Below are 21525 nucleotides of genomic sequence, written 5' to 3'. Positions count from 1 at the left end.
GGTACTAGATGCCTTCTTTGCCTCAGCTTCTACTGGTAAAGACTGCCTCAAGCCTCCCAGGTCCTTTGAGCCTGTGTCAGGAGCTGGGAGACTGATGAATTACCCACAGTAAAAGATCAATGTAGAAACCAATGAAGTAAACCGGACATAGGACAAGATGGGATGCCTCCAACAGTGCCAAGGAAGCCAGACAATGACCTTTCAAAGCCACTGTCTATGGTCTTACAAAGGTCTGGGTGATCGGGGTAGGTTTCTTATGACTGGAAGAATTGTGCATTTTCAAAGAGAAGGAGGAGAATAATGGGGGAACTGCAGGCTAGTCAGCCTAGCCTCACTACTCAACAAATCCTCCTGGAAGCCACATCCAGGCATGCACAGTAGGAAGAGAAGACTGGAAACAGCCTACATGCGTTTACCAATGGCAGAGTGTGCTTGACCAGCCTGACTGGCTTCTGTGATGAGATGGCTGCCTTGATGAAAAAGGGGTACCTTGATGTTAGCAATGCTTTTTTTTGTCCATACTAACAACTTGATGAAAAGAGGGTTTGGATGGGTGGACTACCAGGTGCCTGGAAAAATTGCTTGGACTGCCAGGTTCAAAGGGCTGTGATCAGAGGTGTACAGTCCAATGGGCAGCTGGTTAATAGGGGTAGATAATGGGGCCAATGCTGCCTTTGCATCTGATGTCTTGGCTAATAAGCTGGATCATGAGGCAGAAGACATCCTCTGCAAGTGCACAGATGACACCAAGCTCGAGGCAAGTGCTCTGCATGCTGGAAGGCCGGGCTCCTATTCAGAGGGAGCTTGGCAGGCTGGATAAGTGGGCAACAGGTGCCTCAAGAAGTGCAGCAATGGTGAACATGGAGTTCTGCCCCAGGAGGAAATAACCCCATGCAACAATGCAGGCTGGGGACCAACTAGATAGAAATCAGCTTTGCAGCAAAACACCTGTTGGTCCTGGTGCACAACCATTCCAGCATGAGTCAGCAGTGTGTCCTTAAACAAAAGACAAACTACATCAGTTAAAATGTAAGCTCAGAGAGGCAATTCTTCCTTTCTGTTCAGCATGTTAATCTCTTTTCCCAAGTAGTAAGCGATAAGACAAGAGCAAATGGCCTCAAGTTGTGCCAGAGGCCATTTAGATTGGATATTAGGAAAAATTTCTTCACTGCAAGGGTTATCAAGGATTGGAACAGGCTGCCCAGGGAAGTGGTTGAGTCATCATTCCTGGAGGTATTTAAAAGACGTGTAGATGTGGTGCTTATGGACATGGCACTTAGGGACACTGCTGACTTGGCAGTGTTGGGTTTATGGTTGAACTCTATGATCTTAAAGGTGTTTTCCAACCTAAATGATTCTATGATTCTATGAATGAAACTGCATGTGGAATGATGTGTTCAGTTTTGAGTTCTCCAGTACAGGAAAAACACTGGAGTAAGACCAGCAAATGGTTGCCAAGTTGGTCAGGAGGCTGGAGAGTATAAAGAAGGCCTCTGAGAGCTGCATGTGCTAACCCTCAAGATGTGAAAGTTACTGCAGTTTTACCCACTTAACGGGAGGGCCTGGAGAGTATGGAGCCAGACTCTTTTTGCACAGTCGTAGGATGAGAAGCAAGAAAATTCTAGTTTGATATGAAGGAAAAAATTTTCAGGATGATCAGACCCTGGAACAGGATGCCCAGGGAGGCCGTGAAAAGCCTTAGAGATAGCCTTGAAGAAATTTAAAACTTAATTGGGCCAGGCCCTGACAACCTGATCTAAACTAGCCCTCTTTGGGTAGGACGTTGTATCAAATGACCTCTGAAGGTCCATTCCAACTTAGATTACTCCATGATAATAGAACAGTTCTCCATGCATATAGCAAGACTATTAAGAATAATCACATGCCTAGCCTTAATATATTTAGTAGTTTTCATTTTTATATAATATTTCAATGGATAATATTTTTTTTCTGTGAAATACACAGAAAAGCTAATCATACATCAAAGCTAATCTGTTTAAACATTACACATTTTAACATTACAAATATTTTTAACTACTTAAAGTGTTCTGATGATGCTATTAGAAATAGTATCAGATAAATAATCTGACAGAGACAGTAAGAAATTAGTTTATGTTGTAATATCAAAAAAATACACTACTTTTTGTGTATGAGCTTCACCTCCACAAAAAAAACCCAAACAAAATTTCTGCCTCTGCTGTCACTTGTACTGGTTTCATTAAGGTCAAACAGAAAGCACAGCTAGTGGCTTCAGATCATTCTTTCAGGGTAGAGGGTGATCAAGTCAGAGGCAAATCTATTTACAGGAAATACCTGACAACCCAAATTAACCTAGTGTATCTTATAAAGGGACCATTGAGTCACAGAAAGTTTGTGGAATTTTGAGAAAGAGGTAAAAGTTCAAGAAACTTGAGTCAAACCCATATTTCACTCTCTTCCTTCAGAGTGGAAATCCTCGAGTGAAGGATATTTTCAGAACACAGATTGGGAAACCACAATAAAATTTGATTGCAAGGATGTTTTTTCTAATTGTGGTTATGACATTTAAATTAACACCAACTGTTTGATTACTCAACTCTTTTCCTCCTCCATGATGGATAAATATTTAATGAGAATAATCTCCACTGTGATTTTGAACTGTGTAAAGAAGTCAATTTCTCCTCTATTTTTTCTCAGGTCCCTAAGAAACCAGGTATAATCTGAGGAGTTACAGAATAACTATCTTTCCTCCAAATCTCTTTATAAGTATTCACCAGAAAGCTAATATTTATTTAGATATACCTAAAGGAACTTTGCTATCCCAGGAGAAATCCTGTTGAACTTTACACAGGGCAACCATATTTAGAGTCACAAACAGTACAGAAAAAGTGCAATTTTTGACTTTAGCTAGGTTCTCAGTCATAGTTAGAGATGTAATCGCTCAAAGCCTCAGTCTGCCTGACTCAGATGTACTGATAACACCTCGTTATCAGTAGCACTGGAAGGAACACATGAGGCTCCTTTTAAAACCAGATATGAGGAAATCCACACAGGGGACTATTACATTATTTCTGCTAAGAAAATATGCCTCAAAAATATCTCAAGAAATCCAGCTGCCAATTAAATTATTAGTAACCTATGACTTCTCTTTCATTGTATATTTAATTACCATATATTGTGTCATGAAGAGAAGCTGGAGGTAGAAGAATGCTATTAAAACTATATAACCCTTCTGGTGTAGGAAGTAGAGTAGATCCCCAACAGAGAGGGGGGAAAAAACCTACCAAAACATTTTAAAATGTTTTAAAATATTAAAATATTACTTAAATATAAAAATTCATGACTGACTTTTCTCTTATATACTATATACAGAGAGACAGAGAGATATAGGATAAAGGACCTTCCTATTATTTTATTCACAAAGAATGGAAACATTGTATGGTTTAAGAAAGAAAGAAAATCAGGAATACATTGAAGTACTGTCAGACAGCAGCATCCTGCTTCTACTGGCAGATTCCTAGCAAATGTCTTCATCCAGAGACAAAAAGATACACTCTTTATACAAGATTATGATTTGCACTAGATACCAAAACAAGGGTGAAAGAGAACGTCTAGATTTACATTCTCATATGATCCATTAGACCTGTCATAACAATGCTTAGACAGATACTAGAATACTTTAACATCACAAGAGAAAAGAGCAGGCGAAGAGAATAATACATAAGAGCAGTCTGGAGGTACAGTTCTTGATGAGGACAGAGAGACTTGGCCTAACCATTCCATTAATACATCATATATACTCCAAATTTTCTATGCATAACACACTCTTAACATACTAAAATGTAGGTGAACTAGTTCATTAAAGTATTGGAATATTGTATAACAAAACAAGAATGGATCTATCTTTACTCCATTAGGGTAGTTGGTTTTCCATATGCCACTTCATGTGCTTCTGCTGTGCATCTGTCTCACAGAAAACATTAGATGGTTAGATTCACTATCAATTACAGGCTGGAACAAGTTTGATTTCAATTACAGCAGGAGAGGAAAACAGCTGGGATCCCTAAGGGGAGGTGCAGGCACTAAGGGGGTGAATCAAAAATCAGAATGGTACATTGCATGTTACTAATTAGGGAGAAAAATGAAGTCAAGATATATATGTAAACATTTATTTTTATATAAAGCTGGGGTTGCTCAGTTTCATTTCATACACATTTGAGATAGGAGTGTAGTACCTCATTGGCCAGCATCTATTTCAATTAATTTGAAAGAGCTGCTTCACAGGTAATTCTAATGACATTTCTAAACTAAAAATCAGCTTACTTTTGAAAACAAAGTCATAATAAAATCTAATTACAAAGAAGATCAGTGTTTGTCCAATATCCCTGAATTACATCCAAGTTAAGAGGCTTCTTTTACCAGCTAATGGGCACAGAGAGTTATGATCAAAACAAAATACAAATTGTGAAAACTTCTGCCAGGGTTAATAACAATACCTGTACATGCAGAGTCCAAAAAATAAAATGTACAGAGCATTCCTCTTCTCAGAATCCTGACTCAAGCAACTATCAAGCAACTATTACCATCTACCTTGAACAGCAGAGAAAAAGTTACTTTTTTTTTTTTTTTTTTTTTTTTTTTACAGGGAAAAAAATATTCCTGCATGATCTACTGTTTGGAAACCAAGTCATTTATATGGAACATACTCAAATGAGATATTTGAATAGTCTCAGATTCTTCCCTTTAACCTTCGCCTATTTTCTACAGCTCTGCATCTCTTTCCTCTCTTGAAGAGAGATTCTGTTACTTTAGGAAAAACTCAGCCATAAGCTTTATGCTCATAATATATCCTTCACAAATCTGCCTCCTGCTTTTGACTATCCCATGCAGTTTTTCTCCCTCTTATACACACATAGTCCCAGATTTGTGTGTTCATGTGTTGCAGTTGGAGGGGGTGTTTCCACCCCAAAGAAACAGATGAATGTTATCAATGCCAAAGTACCATTATATTCCTAGAAGGGATAATTTTGATCACATGTCACAAGATAGTCTACCTAAAAGCATTTCTCAGATAAAAGGGACCATGACTACATCTGCCCATCTGCAAATAACAAAATTAACCTGGTATGAGATGGAAAACAAAGCTGCACTAGCTGAATGCTATCATATAATTGTTGCTGACTTCACACTTCTGTAACACATTTGGTTTGGGAGACCAGAGTGATAGAAACCTCAATGATAACTGTTAGTTGGTCTTGCATCTGGATGATAATCAAGGAGATTGGCCTGAGGCTACGTGACTAGTGAGGCCACATGGCTTACTAGCTTGGCTTATAGTAGTTTACACCAAGAACATGATTTATAAAGCAATAAACAATTAAGACAATAACTTCTCATAAGTGGACACATCCATGGGCATCCAACATCACATAGAAGGCTGAGCCTGAACCATGCACACAAGAGTCTGGCTGACAACCATCTTGCACAGTTGGAGTGAGCATCCTGTACTCCTGGTCTATGTGTGTGTGTGCGTGGTGTGTGTGTTGTAGAATAGTCTTCTTAAAAGACAAATTGCTATCCACGCGCTACCATCCCTCCCACATGCTAAATACATTCTAGATTATTCACACTGAGTGTTGTGTTTCAATTCCTGCATCCATCCCGCCCCAGCCCAGTTCCCCCACAAAATTGTGCTGTCTGAACTGCTGCTTAATCAGGTACATCAGACACTTACTTACCTAAGAAATTCTGCTTCTAATCTTTAGGTCCAGCTACCACCAACATACAAGGCAATGACTAAAATGTAACTTCAAGAAATAGAAAATCCATTAGGTCTGAAACTTGGTTTAAGAGGGCTTTTTAGATTCTATTACATACAATGTTAAGGGAGATTTGCTTTGTCAAGAATCCGTTAGAAAGAGACTATGTAATTGCTGTTTAGACGAGCAAAGTACTCACAGGTAATTCGACTGGTTTTTTAAAAAGCAAGAATACAATACTTCTTTATTCATATGCAAAATGTGCAGTCATTCACTCTACAGACCTTCAACATTACTTAAGTTATTGCTCAGATTGTGAAGATTTATCAATATTAAAATGATAAAAATATATTAAAATATTTAAAATGCTTTCCATAAGTAAAGGGTTGGAGGATTTTTTCAAGGCCTGACATACACATGGATGGAAAAGAAGCTTGAATTAAAGTGATTGGTCGGGCTGCTGTTGTCAGATAGGACAAAAAGCCGGAAGTATTCCATGCCCAATATCAGCTGCTAGAGAAAAGGGAATAAATTTTCACATTTTTTGAAACATTGAACAAGAATGGGAAATAGTTTACCAATTTGTTTAACTCTTCTGTAGTATTGAACCTAGCTGAAAAGATTTGTCTGACAAAGAGCAACAATGCTTAGAGAAAGGTTGAGAGAATTCCATAAAATCTTCCAGAAATTAGCTTAAAAGTTTGTAACTTTCTTCCTGTTTAGTCACTTTAGAACTTACTTCCAAGTAATTAACATCCAACTTCGGTGAAAAAGATTTCCCTAACACCTGTAACACTTGAAAGAACAGCTTTTACAATGTAATGTATAGAATACCTTCCCTCAAAAAAGTGGACTCAACCATGAAACATTACAATATATAGTTCTTAGAGCTTTAAATAAAACAGTACATCAGGACTCTATTTTGTATTTAATATCCAATCAAATAAAATATTAGTGACAGTTTCTGATAAAACATTACATTCTACTACTCATACAAAAAAAAAAGACATCCCAAAACCGAGCTAAGAGCTTAAGTGCATATTCACTCTCATATGGTACTCCACTGCCTGAATCCACCTCAGTGTGGTCTAACCATTCTCCATTGCCTTAATAAGAATTTATACACATCTATAGCCACCTAAATTTCTAGTATCTGGAGCTGAATAGAATAGAATAGAACAGAATATTTCAGTTGAAAGGGACCTGCAATGATCCAACTGTGAATTCCATTTATTATTATGTTCACTTTAAATTACATTGTCCAGTGTATAATGGCTCTTTTTCATTCAGAATTTTCTTCAGAATTCTTGTGTGACTTAATTAATATATAACCACAGCATTGTCTATTATTAGAGAGGAGATAGATGATAGATATTTAGATTCATGTATCTATATCAATTTTATAGTACACTAATAGAAATTCAACGAAGTTTATTCAGAATATTTTACACTAAAAAATAAAAGCAATTCCCTTATCTCTGAAATACCTATACTGAGACTAAAATAGCCTAGTATTAAGTCTAAAAAGTCAAATACCCAGTAGTAGTTAGAAAATATAGTTTTAAATTTAATGTCTGATATTAGAAATTCCAGTTTCCAGGAAATTTTCTTCTTTTGATGTAACTTAAATCAAGTGCCACAGAATGCTTCCTTTTGGGGAAAGAGGCCTATATTATAAAGGAAATGACTTCTTACTGTAATCTTGTAGTTTGAATAGTTGAACAAACATAATTAAATGTATCATAAGATGCAACTAAATTTAAATTGCATTTATTACTTTTAACCTTTAAAACAGTTGGAAGTTCTGAACTTCTACATGGAGTTTTCTGGTATTAATTTTGGAGACACTTTCTTTAAAAAGCACAGATAGTGGACAGATACTACAGTCCTTTATTTCACACAAAAAACCCAGCATGGGAACTGACAGACTAGACTGGAGTTCTGCACAGAGAAGAAACTGCATCTAAATAGACCATGGCTCCTCCTTATTGCAGAGCTTTAGATATCAAAGCATTTGAACCCTGTTTCATCTCTGATTACTGCCTCTGAAAGTGGAGGACTGACAGCATCTGCCAGACTCATTTTCTCAGAAGTCCACATGGTGCTCAAAAGGAGACTGTTATTTTCCTTGGCTTACTGGGTTGGAGTCCAGAGCAAGCGCTAAACAAGACTAACAAGAGGATACCTGGAGAAAGATACTATTCCGTACCTTTCAGGCCCAGCTGTGAACCATGAATTGCTCTGATGGGCAATAGCTAACCACTTACTTGTCTGAGTGAAGGTAAGAGAAAAGGTCTTATTCTAACCTTCAGGTGAGCAATTCTCTCTTCCCCCTATCAGATGATACCACACAGTTTTAGTTCACTACAGGCATTACTTCAACTTCACACCAGTGTGACAATATTGAAAAGAATGGAAACACACTTGCATAAATTTGAAGTAATGCACTTCTTACTAGCCCTGCAGGACTTTTGCCCATTGAATTCAGGACAACAGGGCACAAAATACCTATCTTAAAATTAAATGTTTATTTTATTTATTTCAGTGGATCTGATATCTTACCACCCATGGTTTGTCAGGTACCCAAATCTCCCACAAGTACTTCGGCATATCTCCAAAATTCAGTGCCTAAAAAGCAATAATATTTAAATAAAAAAGATGTGTCATTCTTACTATAGATCTTCAGATAACCCACCTCCCCAATGGCCCAACAGTGGTAATATAGAAACCAAAATGTGAGCAAATTTCTACTGAAGATAGATAAATAGCTCTTTATGAGGGTTCACAAACTTCAGAGGCCATTGCTTAGTGTTACCAAACATATGTGTGGTAACATTATAATGCTACATCAAACGTCAGTTTGGTTTCTGAAGGCTGGCTGTATAACATTTTGCTGCATCCAGGCAACAGATTTTCAGATGAGTTTTTATTGTTCTGTTTAGTGAACTACCAAGTAAAATTGCTGTCTCATAATAAGGAGAATTTTTTTTTTTTTTAGTTTAATGCACTATTAAGCTTTTTATTAAGATATTATTAATCAACCCTGAGACTCTAAAAAGCAAAACCAGCAGATCTTTAAAACTGCAATTAAAGCTGTGTTTAATGTGGGAGCATTAATGGATGTTCATGCTCTGTTACTAACTGCTGAATATAAATAGCACTATGTACTTCAAGTTCCCTCCTGAGTATAATATTCAGACACCCCAAAATATCATGTCTCCAAGGACTGGAATCATAAGGTCTCTCTGTGTATGTGACTGTAAGAGAACTGTGGAGGGAAAGTTCAGAGGGTTACCAAGTTTGCAGAACCTTCAAAACTGCTTATTCCTAGAGGAACTGAATGAATTAGTTATCCAACCTGACAGCAGAATAGTACCACAATAATTCTGAACAATCTAAACCAGAGCAACACATGCATCTGGAGGGACAGTCAGAAACTCAGGTATCAACCGAGCACCAGGCCTTTGTACTGTTCTATTTTACTTGAGAAAATAAATCTTCCCAGAGAGAGAACATTACATTAAGAGTAAAATTTCTGGAAAATCAGACAATTTCAAATCCATTCTCTGTAGAGTAATATGCCCAAACTGCAAACAAGCACTCTGTGCACCATATTCAGAAAGGACATTAGTATTCCGTACAGAATGGTTTATCCACTCCTTTACCATTTTATAGTGATCAAAATCCTCAGGAAACTTTACATCAAATAGTACTTTTACTCGCAATGGAAAACACATGTCTCTTCCAAAGTACTTCCAAAGTACTCCCAACAGATACCTCAGATATCTCACACAAACTCTGTGTTGTTGGAGAATTATATCACAGTTCTGAAAGCTTTTTCAAGAAATCCCCTTGAAAGCAGAAAGTCATCTTAAGTATTTTATCTACTGAAAATATTCTCCTTTGATATCTGAAGTCACATTTCCAGCTAACTTCAGGAAGTCCCTTCTTTCTCATCTAAAATTTCATTGAAAAAACAAAAAAACAAAAACGCTTTACATATGCAGAATTGTTATTATTTCGTCTTACACTCTGAATGAAAAGGCACTTACACAATCCATGGAGATTAATAAGTATAGCTTAACAGAAAGGTAAAAGACACTGAGAATGCCTCATTTTAAAATCTGCCTTTATCTCCTCTGATATTTTACATATGATTGTTTTCCTCATTTACATGAGTACAAATGAAGAGCAATTCACCCAAAGGCAACAAATTAAACTGGTAAAAAAGCAAAGAAGGAGTCCCTATGGATCAAGCTCTCTTTTTAGAATGTATATTGCACAGTTTTATCTACTTTGATAAAGTGATGAGTTTTTGAAGGCAGACTCCATATTGCTAAATACCTTCTTACTTGTTAGAAAGTCACCTTTACAGAAATAAGTCACCTTTGCAGAAATAATAAGTATTGTTTCCTGAAGATAATTGGAAAGGAATCACAAGAGTAATTTCAATAACAACAAATAATGAATGTTTCCCCCATCCCCTTTGCTAGTTGAAAGCTTAGGGACACCATCAAAATAAAACAGGAATGAGCAGGAATAAAATCTCATTCATATAACAATTGTAGATTGAAAAGACAAATGCACGGCATCACATTAAATACAATGTCTTTTTTCTACATAGCTACTTTCTCAAAAAGCAGACTACTGCTACATCAGAAGTGAAATATGTCCATCTCACTATCCCATGCTTTTGGGAATGGTTAAGATCATTATGTATTACAGGACCAGCAAAGAGAACCAGGGAAGCAACAGCTTTGCAACAGCTTTATCTGTCTCCCCAGCCTTCTACAGTTTCCCTGTGTCCACCAGCACATGGTAGAAAGCTGTAAGAAAGTGGCCCTTGCTCTCAGTCCAACAACCAGTAGCAATTCCGACTGGAATTAAACTTGGACCCAAGTAAATTACAGATAGAAGCTGAGGGAAAAAAGGGTTTGATATGTGGGGTGGAGGGGAGAAAAAAAAGTAGCTGTAAGGTACAAGTAATATGAAATGTATTTTTAAGTATTACAAAGAATGGTTTGAAGTTCTAACAGGAGATGAGTCCCTTGTCCCCGAGGTCAGTGTAGAAAGTATTCTCATCAGTTGGTGACCTAAATTCATGCTTCCTGAAATGGCTCATGACTACCATACATTTAAAATTCAGGGTTGGATTCAGGAGCTTCTTCCCCAAAAGGTGTTCAAAAGTCAACATAATTTAAGGAATAATAAAACACGCAAGATTTGTTTCTGTAAAACTTAGTACAGTTTTATCTTTTTCTTTCCAACTGTTCCTCTATTTCATGAGCTGACATCAGCAAAATCCTTCAACCAAAATGCACACTGGCTTTTTATTTCATTTATCATCTAACATTTACAAACAAAAATGTTGTGGGAATATCTTGAGCTAAACAGTTTGGATGGAGGAGGAAATGACAAAGTCAGCATCATAGATGAGATTGCAATCCAACAGCAAGGAAGATAACACAGAAAAAACTTGCCAATTGCTTTTTCCCAATAAAATGAATAGATAGAACCACAGACCTCTAAGAGTAATGAAAACAACCTACTGTGTCATCATTTTATGCAAGAAAGGGAGAGAGAAGATTAGCCTAAAACTCCTACAATAATATGGATTTTTTCAGCTGACAAAAGCAATACTATATAAAATCTTTTCTGTGCTTTTTTCTAATTACCTTCTATCCTTTAATGAACAAGAAAGCACTTGATCTTGAAAGTCCTTGTGCAGTCAAAACTCCCACTAAAATTAATGGGATGTTTTTTCCAGCCTAAGAGCTCTGAGATCAGTCCTCAAACTTAGCTCTTTCTAAGCTTCTTCCATTAATCAAACTTCTTAGTTTTTCCCTCTCCTTTTCTGCTAGGATCATATATTTTAAAAAACAGACATCAGAAATCATATCCTTGCCTGAGGAAGAAAGTCTGCTGTACTTTGTTATCCTCAAAAGTTTTGCTCAATTTTGCAAATAAAACCCCAGTTGTGAAGAACCTTGTTAACCTGGACACCAAATACTTAATTTTGGTCTCTTCAAATAGTTCATACAGATGTTGTCGCACAGTGCCTGTGGAAGCTAAGCTGTCTGAATTACACAGCTGAAATGTGTGTACACAAACTTTCTAATTCAGACAAACCTCTCTGAAACTAAAAGACCGAAACATAAGGGACTCTGAACGGTGTTGTCTCTCACTCCTAGCAAATAAGGAGTTAATGGACTGAGGTTCAATGCCCATTTCTCCCATCAATCCTCACACAATCTGCAACATATGTCTGTCATTTCAGTGCCTAAAAGGAATAAAATTAAATTCTGATTTGTATGCCTCAAGAAATCACTCTGATTTTCAGAGTGTTGGTCACTCATTTCAGGAAAATGACAATTCTTACACAGCTTGAAAAAAAACCACCACCACCACACCAAAACCTAGCAAGGAATTTCTGTATTCAAAAGATTTTACTGTCTTTTTGACTGTAATACAGTAGCATCGTTACCCAACCATAATTCTTAATTTTCTCCCACTGAAATAGTATAGGAGGCTCTTGCACAGAAGTAAAAATAAAATACACTGTAACCTGTCAAATCAGGTAGTACTAACAACAGTGTCCTAAGAAAAACTATGAGACTTGTTTATGACTGATCATTAATAGGCCTTAGCAAGGATAATTTCCTTTGTTCATTTTTACACTTCAACAGCAGAGTAATGTATATATACAAGAGAACAGACAGGACAGCACAGCATTTAATTGCTCATTTAGAGAGCCTGTGAGAGGCTGTATGACACTGGCATACAGTCTAGAAATGATACAGTTTTGCATGTTTTCTTACATAAGATTATACCTTCATGTGAAGATACTGTAATATCTGTGAAGACTCTAACATTGCCTTCATTTATGAAGAATTCAAGCATAATGAACTATTGATCTTTTAATTACAATGAAGAAGTAAAAGATCCAGCAGATGACAGAAAGAAAGAGAAATAAGGATGATGGACTGATCTGCACTTTGACACATTAATACACACACACAAAATACCTCCACAATAAACATTCAGTTGAAGAAGCAGCACCAGGTAAGTCCTTGCCAACTTACTGGGTTCTCTTCTGTGCCAGCTGGCATGGTTTAAATTGCCTTCAGCATTCTTTTGCCTACAGTTTGCTTTTATTTTTAAATGCTGTAATTTACAGGAATTGAAAACACACAGAAAAATATTAAATAAATAATACCTACTGGTGATGGTTGCTCATCATGGAAGAGGAAAAAACCACCAGAAAGTAAAAGCAGCAACTACATCAGTTACAGAGAAAAGCATTTTTTCTTGTTTTCAAAACCAAAACCAACAAAAAACCCACATAGGCTGTCACTTTCTAAGGATGAAGTAAAACCTTAAAAGGCAAATTGTAATGTATTAAAAAGAATGAAAGCAAGAATATAATGTCAGTGTTAGAACTGAAAGGTTCACAAGACATGCAATTATTTTCCTGTGTGAGCAATTAAGTATGTTTTTAGAAAGACAAATGAACATTTTGTTAGATAAAGAAACCAAGTACATTTTTCAATGTTTTTTTTTTTAAAAAAAAAAAAACCCTACTCTAGAATCTATCTGGTGTTAGCAGTGAATACACAACACAGACAATCGAGTAAGAGAAATCTCTTTGAGCTCACAGAGAAATTCTACCCCATCAGAAGAAAGAAAAAAAGAGACTTCTTAATTCAATTTCAGTTCTCAAAGCATGTGCATTCCCCCATGCAATCTCTGTGCTTGCAACATAATACTCTACGCTATCAATATTTTACTGTTAGAGTCATGCCTACTAGTTACCATAGCCTCATGGACTTATATTCCCTGCTTTTGTCCCACCTCCTTTGAGTTAAGGAGGTAAATAAGTCTCTGGTACTTGACTAGTAACTGTTAAAATGAGATGTAAAGAGGAACTAACACTGCAAAGACAGTGCAAGCATAACAGCAAGATCACCTTTCATATTCTACAATGAATTCATTGCTCTATTTGTTTATTGTCTATGTAATGTCTAATTAACGCTGATCTCCCGATGTAAGACCATTTGACAGGTATAAAATTTTATCACATGTAAGGTACTGAATATATAATTTCTACAGAAGACTGCTTATTCTGAACACAGACATCTAGATGCAATCCACACAAAAGGACAACATAATTCAATTATTAACTAAAAACCTCTTGGTATTTCTAGCACAGTGCAATTCTTTATGGCTGAAATGGATCTGGACTGACTGTTAATGACGACAGTTTATAACTGGTTTCACAGAATCACAGAATCACAGAATCAACTAGGTTGGAAAGGGCCTTAAAGATCATCTAGTCCAACCATTAACCTAACACTGACAGATCCCATCTACACCATATCTCTCAGCGCTATGTCGACCCTACTCTTAAACACCTCCAGGGCTGGGGACTCCACCACCTCCCTGGGCAATCCATTCCACTGCCTAATAACCCATTATGTAAAGAAATACTTCCTGACATCTAGTCTAAACCTTCCCTGGCGCAACTTGAGGCCATTGCCTCTTGTTCTATCGCTTATTACTTGGTTAAAGAGGCTCATCCCCAGCTCTCTGCAACCTCCTTTCAGGTAGTTGTAGAGGGCAATGAGGTCTCCCCTCAGCCTCCTCCTCTCCAGACTAAACAGCCCCAGTTCCCTCAGCCGCTCCTCGTACGACATGTGCTCCAGACCCTTCACCAGCTTCCTTGCCCTTCTTTGGACACGCTCGAGTAATTCAATGTCCTTTTTGTAGTGAGGGGCCCAAAATTGAACACAGTAATTGAGGTGCAGCCTCACCAGTGTCGAGTACAGGGGTAAGATCCCTTCCCTGTCCCTGCTGGCCATGCTATTTCTAATACAAGCCAGGATGCCATTGGCCTTCTTGGCCACCTGGGCACACTGCTGGCTCATCTTCAGCCGGCTGTCAATCAACACCCCCAGGTCCCTCTCTGAGTGGCAGCTCTCCAGCCACTCCTCCCCAAGCCTGTAGTGCTGCTGGGGGTTGTTGTGGCCAAAGTGCAGCACCCGGCATTTGGCCTTATTGAAGCTCCTACAGTTGGCCTTAGCCCATCGCTCCAGCCTGTCCAGATCTCTCTGCAGAGCCTCCCTACCCTCGAGCAGATCAACACTCCCACCCAACTTGGTGTCATCTGCAAACTTACTGAGGGTGCACTTGATCCCCTTGTCTAGATCATCAATAAAGATGTTAAACAAGAGTGGCCCCAAAACCGAGCCCTGGGGGACACCACTTGTGACCGGCTGCCAACTGGATTTAACTCCGTTCACCACAACTCTTTGGGCCCAGCCATCCAGCCAGTTTTTTACCCAGCAAAGCATGCGATCATCTAAGCCTCGAGCAGCCAGTTTTGCCAGGAGAATGCTGTGGGAAATGGTGTCAAAAGTCAAGGTAAACTACATCCACAGCCTTTCCTTCATCCAATAAGCAGGTCACTCTGTCATAGAAGGAGATCAGGTTTGTCAAGCGTGACCTGCCTTTCATAAACCCATGCTGACTGGGCCTGATCCCCTGGTTGTCCTGCATGTGTTGTAAGATGGTACTCTGGATGAGCTGCTTCAACAGCTTCCCGGGTACCGAAGTCAAGCTGACAGGCCTGTATGGTTTCATCCATAAAAGATTATATTGTCATCCTGCAAATATCAAATTATTGTGGTTTTTTGCTTCTTCAATGTTGCCTGAAATTATGATCTCTGAAGTCTTTCATCCTCAACCCAGGGGCAAAGGAAAGACATGGTCATGTAAGACAAAGAATCGTGTCTGGTTGAGAAACAAATGACCACTATTTAGGCTTGTGTGGATTAGTCCTATGTGAAATAAATTGGTGGTTTCAATTTAGCTCAAAGCAGATGTGATTTATCTATGACAAAACACAAGTAGATTACTTATTGGTAACTGTAAGGTCAAAAAGATCAAAGATTCAAACCACTACTTGACCAACAGTGACTGCCTCTTTGCACTGCTGTTCATTGCACTGCACCTATTCTGTGGATACACTGCAACAAAAGTGGATGATAAAGGTCTATATACTACCTGTCATGACAGTGAAACTCTCTTCAGGTGAAACTACAGAAGGGTCAATTATATGAAAGCATAACAACATCCGGGGGACAGATTGTTTCAGTAGCTGCAGCATTAAATTAGCAAACTCTGTGCAATGGGAAAAAGAAAAAAGACCACACTTTTGTACACTCCAGATATTTCTAAATGCTAAGTGACGGTATGCTTAAAAGAAAAAAAAAAAAAAAAAAAGAAAACAGAGAAAAAGAAAAGTGAAATAGAATCTCTCTGTAAAAGCAATAAAATCTCTCTCATTTTCTCTTTCTCTCAGAGGCAGCATATTATGTTGCAAAGGACAATCCTTTATACCTCAGAAGAGGACTCTAGTCTGGTGGGAAGGCTCTTAGTCATGCAAAGCTACATTATACTAAAATCCCAAAGGTAGATGTGATTCAGCTTTAAAATTGGCACTATGATTCAATGTACTATTTTTTTCTCAATTTAATGCTTTGACTCCAATCCTATGAATTCTATACACTCAAATCCATGCTGGGAATAAACATATACCCTGATACTTTCTGATAATGATTTCCACAGGTAGCACAGCAATTGTCTGTTATGAAGTGAACAAATTATGAGGGGAGTAGCAGCATTGTGGCTAAGGAGGAGGGGTACAGTTAATTATTGTTGTCATTCAGAGAAAATAAGTGTAAACTTCTGACAACAGTCAGAAGAAAATCATAATGAGTTTATTGTGATCAGTTTATTTTTCTCAATATAAAGAATAGTGATAAAGTAATCCTAATGAAGACCATCAGGATAGCAAAGAAACATAACAATGCTTGAAAGAAACTTACCCTGATTACAATGCCTAGGATATGATTGACTGAGCCAACTGTTAGTAACTTTTCCCCTTCACAAAATGAAAAAAATATTTTGTCAAGATTTACATAAAGAACCTATAGTTACAGACAATCCTATCCAATTATTCATCTAACTTGTTTCTAGTAGGTCTAATCTTATTTTCTCTTCTGTCTGAATGTGACAAATTTTATCCCAGTTCTTACACTGATGTTAATATTAGAAGGAAAGGAAGGTATTGCACTGAGGTTTAACCCACTACATATTTAGTAATACAATTAATACAGCTGCTTGCCTAATCAGTCAAAGGCTGATTCATACCCTAAAAGATCTTAACTGATCTGTATTGATCCCATTGTCATCCATTATCTTCATATTAAGAAAAAAAGAAATTGCACCTTCCCTATTGTGCTTCTTCATAAACATGACTACCTTTTAAAATAATCAATATAGTCTTCAATCTCTTTTAAATTTTTCTAATTCTACAGGAGTCAAGCTTAAAGTGAAAACAGAAGTCAATAAAGAAATGTTGTCTTTGCAGTAATTTGGATAGCAAACATGTTCTACTCATGTTAAAGAGCAAGATAAAAAACATTTTCAACAAGAGAATGCCAAACTGAACTCAAAGGTCTAAAATCTTGGCTTGTTATACCATCCCATACTAATCCTGACATTGCCAGCAGTTGATTTGTATCAGTGAGTTTTACAATATAATGTAATTAGTAATAGTAATATTACCACAAATAGTATAAACAGCCCTGCTCTACTGCCTTTAAATTAGTTTTGTAAGCATGTTAATAACATACCATCAAGCGTCAACACAAATCCTTGACAGCCTCTTGAAAAAAGATTATGCATGTCTAAGCAATTTTCTCATACACAGGTTTTCTTTAGAAAACATGTTGTCATTATTCCATTAGCTCAAAAGGGAATGTATGCATAAAAGAATCTCTGCTAAAGAAGCCTGACTACTAGCCAGGAAAGCATATGTTCAATAGTCTGTATTTACTGTTGGCTGGGATAGGGCTGTAGGTACCACAGCATCAAATTAATTTCTTCTTTAAAAGATGTCTAGCAGTGCAGTGAATGCTTTTCATTTTCAAAGGGGGAGCCCTTTGAATGGCACAAGCCCGCATTTTGACAGTATTTCAACAGGGACTGTTGGAATGAAAACAGAGTAGATTAACAGATGTGTAGGGAAGACAGTTTACGTCTGATCCAAAGTCTCTCAAGTCCACCCGAAATGGATAGTGTCCTAAATTAATCACCTTCCTGAAAACATTAAAAAAGAACATACACCCCCCAAAACCCCCACCAAAACCAAAACCAAAATTAAATTAATGTATTTTTGCTGCATATCCCACCATAATTTGAGGGTGTCCAACTCCCTACAGTCAAATACTACATTATTTGCAAAGGTAGAAACATGGTCTGTAACCCAGTTTTCCAACTTGTATTACACTGATCTGCTGTCTGGAAGTGCCACTCCTTTTACTATAGATAGAGGCCAGTGAAGGTGTTCAAACTTCAATGTCTGCCATTTTGCTGTCAAAAAGTTCAGCAAGAGGAATATTTATCATCATTGTTCAAAGATATTTTCCATACCATCAGACAGTTGGCTGATTTGATTCACTTTCCATTTTGTACAGAACTATTAGCTTAATAAGACATTCAGAATTCCAATAGGTATCCTTAACATTATGATATGATGCATATGAGATTAGAGAAAATTCTGTTTTGTCAGGTTAAATTATACAGAGATGGAAACCAGATTTTTCTCTAATCTCATTTTTTTAGAAACAGTGGAACCATTTTAACTCAGTGCTCTTCAAAAGTTTTTATGTCTATAGTCAATAGCTTTCATGGATATTTCAGTTCAAATTTTTACAATTTGGTTACTGCAAGCAAAGATATAATGGAAGTCTGGGTTCAGATTTTTGGGGGGTGTGGGTGTTGGGTAGTTGTTGCTGTGGTGGTTTCTGGGATTTTCTTTGAAAGCAGACACAATATTAATTATGGCTATTATTGGTAGAAATTTATATTCACAGGCATTCTCACACACATTCTCTGAAGGAAATTTCATGTTACGTGACTGTATTCAATGTTTTCTATGTTTCCACTTATCAATACCTTCACAATCATTTTACTGAAATCATAATCCTGAGTAACAAAACTCACCACTTCTGACTTTTAAATTTTACCTCTTGCTTGGGAAACCAGGAAAAGGGAAAAGATCGGTGAGCCATCCTAAACAGAATCCTTCCCTTGATCCTCAAATAAAGCTTTCTTGACCTTACATAGATGCATCAATTATCTGTTTCCACTTCTAGGGCTGAGTTGAAATTTTACTGCTGCTTGCCTTGTTTTGATTTCATTTAACATTTTTACATTTGAAGTGGCTGATGTTTAACAATTAGTGATAATATGCTAAAATAAGCAACAATTTTACTCATTGAATTCAGGGTCATCATTACGTCATCCCTCCTGTAATGAGGTATTCCACTTAGAGAAGAGGCGAAAATCCTTCAAGATCCCCACCATCTCAGGACTGCTTAGACTGTGAAAATTAGAGATCTATTACATCTGTCATTTCTATGGCAGCTGTCATGAAAATACAGAGAAACAAGGCATGACTCTTCCTTTCCCTCCCTTTGCCTAAAACAATCCTATAGAACTAGGATGACCAGGATGATACTGTTCTGTGACTCAGTTTCAGTTTAAGCAGCCAAGATGAGCCTCTTCATTACTCTTAAACTACTGACAAAATATGAAAATCGTCCACTCAATTAGTCTATTATATTAACGACTTCAAAAAATATCAGTTGTGCAATTTTATATTACACTGACATTTAGCATCCTATTGCAAATCCAATATTCCCTAATGTGATACAGAATCCTCTGATATAATATAGCAGCTGATAACGCAGCAACATATTTGAGGCTTTTATTAACTCTGAAATCCAACACAACTTTTTCATTAGTTTCATAAAATTCAATATTATCTTAAGAAAATATTAGCACACTGATGAATTTAGAATCCATTTTACCATAATTACTTATGTCAGATTTTGCAAAGCTAGATTGAAGCTAGTGCTATGATACAGCTCCTGTGTTTAATCACACAGAATCATCTAAATTCTGAATTTAGGAAGATAAAATAATTAAAAGAATCCTCAACTTAAAACACAAATAATTAGTTTAGTGCCAAAAGAAAATAATTTATGATGTCTGAAAGAAACTGTGAAAATCATGTTCGATGTTAAAGACAGGGAAGGGAAATGTATAGATTAACCTTTTTAATTGCATAAATCTTGTCTAGTAAGTTTTGCTAAAAAGCATTTGCTGCAGTAGTATTGCACAGTTCTTCCAAATAATTATATGGATCATTCAACTAATTGTTTTTATTCCTGAAACAAATTTTAATCACCAAGTGTACCACAAATCTTTTTTCCCCACAGAGGGTTTTTTTTTTTTCAATATAAAGCAGGTCACCCTATGTTCTCTCTCTTCTATATACATATATTAGTTATTTATTTGTATTTGGATAAGTAGGAGGACGATATCAAATTCCTGGCCTCCATTTGATTTGGGATCGGAGGAAAACCTCAATAGTTGAAGGCAAAAGAATTTAAAATTTGAGCTAAAGATCCACATTAAGCTTCCTAAAACTTTAAAATCTTCTATAAAGTTTAGGAACCAAAGAGGAAGACCCTCTCACTTTTAAATTTTTCTAGTGTGGTTTTCAAGACAACATCACTTATTTACTACTTCAGTATTAAATTACATAACTTATAGTAAGTACTATGATCCTAATTACAACAGAATCAGTCAGACTTTTTCAGAATTGCAGAAATTAGGACAACTGCCTAGCTTTCAGGTCCAGGCATGTACAGCATAACTGGGTGCCATGACTAAGACAACCCCATCTCATCACATTTCTGCCTGACAGACAGTAACCCCAACTAGAAGGAAAAAAAAAAATTAAAAAAAACAAACAAAAAACCCCAACAACAAACAAAAACCAAAAACCAGCCATAAATATTTGTATGTGCCATGTGACAGGTAATGGATTGTTGGATGAGATGACCTCTAGAGGTACAGCCATTCTGGCTCAGGTCAAGGACCTGCCTGGCTCAGTATCCCATCTCCAACCATCTTGACAACTTTTGTGAAATTACTCCAGTACAAACTCAAGAACTCTCAGTTATCTGGATCTACAGTGGACTTATTCCTTCACAGGTCTAAAATAGATGTGTAATTTCTTGTGTGTATACATTATGCAGGACTGGTCATTCTTCTTTATTTCAGAAAACAGAACCCAAACCAAAATTACAACAAATAATTCGTGCTGGCCCTAGGAAAAGCAAGAGATAAGCAAGCATCCCTCAAGCTTTATCCCAGCTTCTGATTATTTGAAAATCAGCCTGGTAGCTATTATATATCTTTTCTCAATATTTCATACTTACTTGGGACAATTTCTTCAACAACTGATAAAAGTGAACACATGAGTAGAAAGAAATTAGCTAAAGGTGAACTGCCCTATACAGGCAACTGTGAGGCTTTAGGATGTGTTTTTGATTTGTCGGTTTCTAATTCTGTCTTTAATAATGGCTACACCTTAGTGAGTGACTCAAACTGCACATATTTTGAACCCTTCAGTATTACTTTTTAAGCATCTAGTAACAGAAAAAAAAACAAACCACAATTTTAAGAAGTCCAGTTGGCACAAATAGTAGCAATATATTAATTAAGTATTCTGTCCATACATTGATATTCTCACTATTACAGAGTTCAACAGAAAGATGTTACAGAATGTCTTTAGCTCAAAACACTACATTTCCCACTCTGTCTCCCATGACAATCAGGCTCTTCTGAAAACAAACTGTACCACCAGAAG

General features: G+C 36.9%; 1 protein-coding gene across 5 annotated transcripts in view; it reads right to left on the bottom strand.

Annotated features, from left to right (window-relative positions):
* Positions 1-21525, bottom strand: part of PCDH9 (protocadherin 9) — a 709974-nt gene that overhangs the window by 391884 nt on the left and 296565 nt on the right. For 2 of the 5 annotated variants that reach the window (XM_074815557.1, XM_074815559.1), the window contains exon 3: positions 8301-8366. The exons of the other annotated variants lie outside the window; for them this stretch is intronic. In XM_074815557.1, the coding sequence (XP_074671658.1) occupies positions 8301-8366 (66 nt within the window). The remainder of the gene's footprint in view (positions 1-8300; positions 8367-21525) is intronic. 5 annotated transcript variants of the gene reach the window in all.

Source organism: Strix aluco, chromosome 2, assembly GCF_031877795.1.
Source record: "Strix aluco isolate bStrAlu1 chromosome 2, bStrAlu1.hap1, whole genome shotgun sequence".
NCBI lineage: Eukaryota > Metazoa > Chordata > Aves > Strigiformes > Strigidae > Strix > Strix aluco.
Note: the sequence above shows the minus strand (reverse complement) of the source record. Positions and strands in the feature narration are given on the sequence as shown.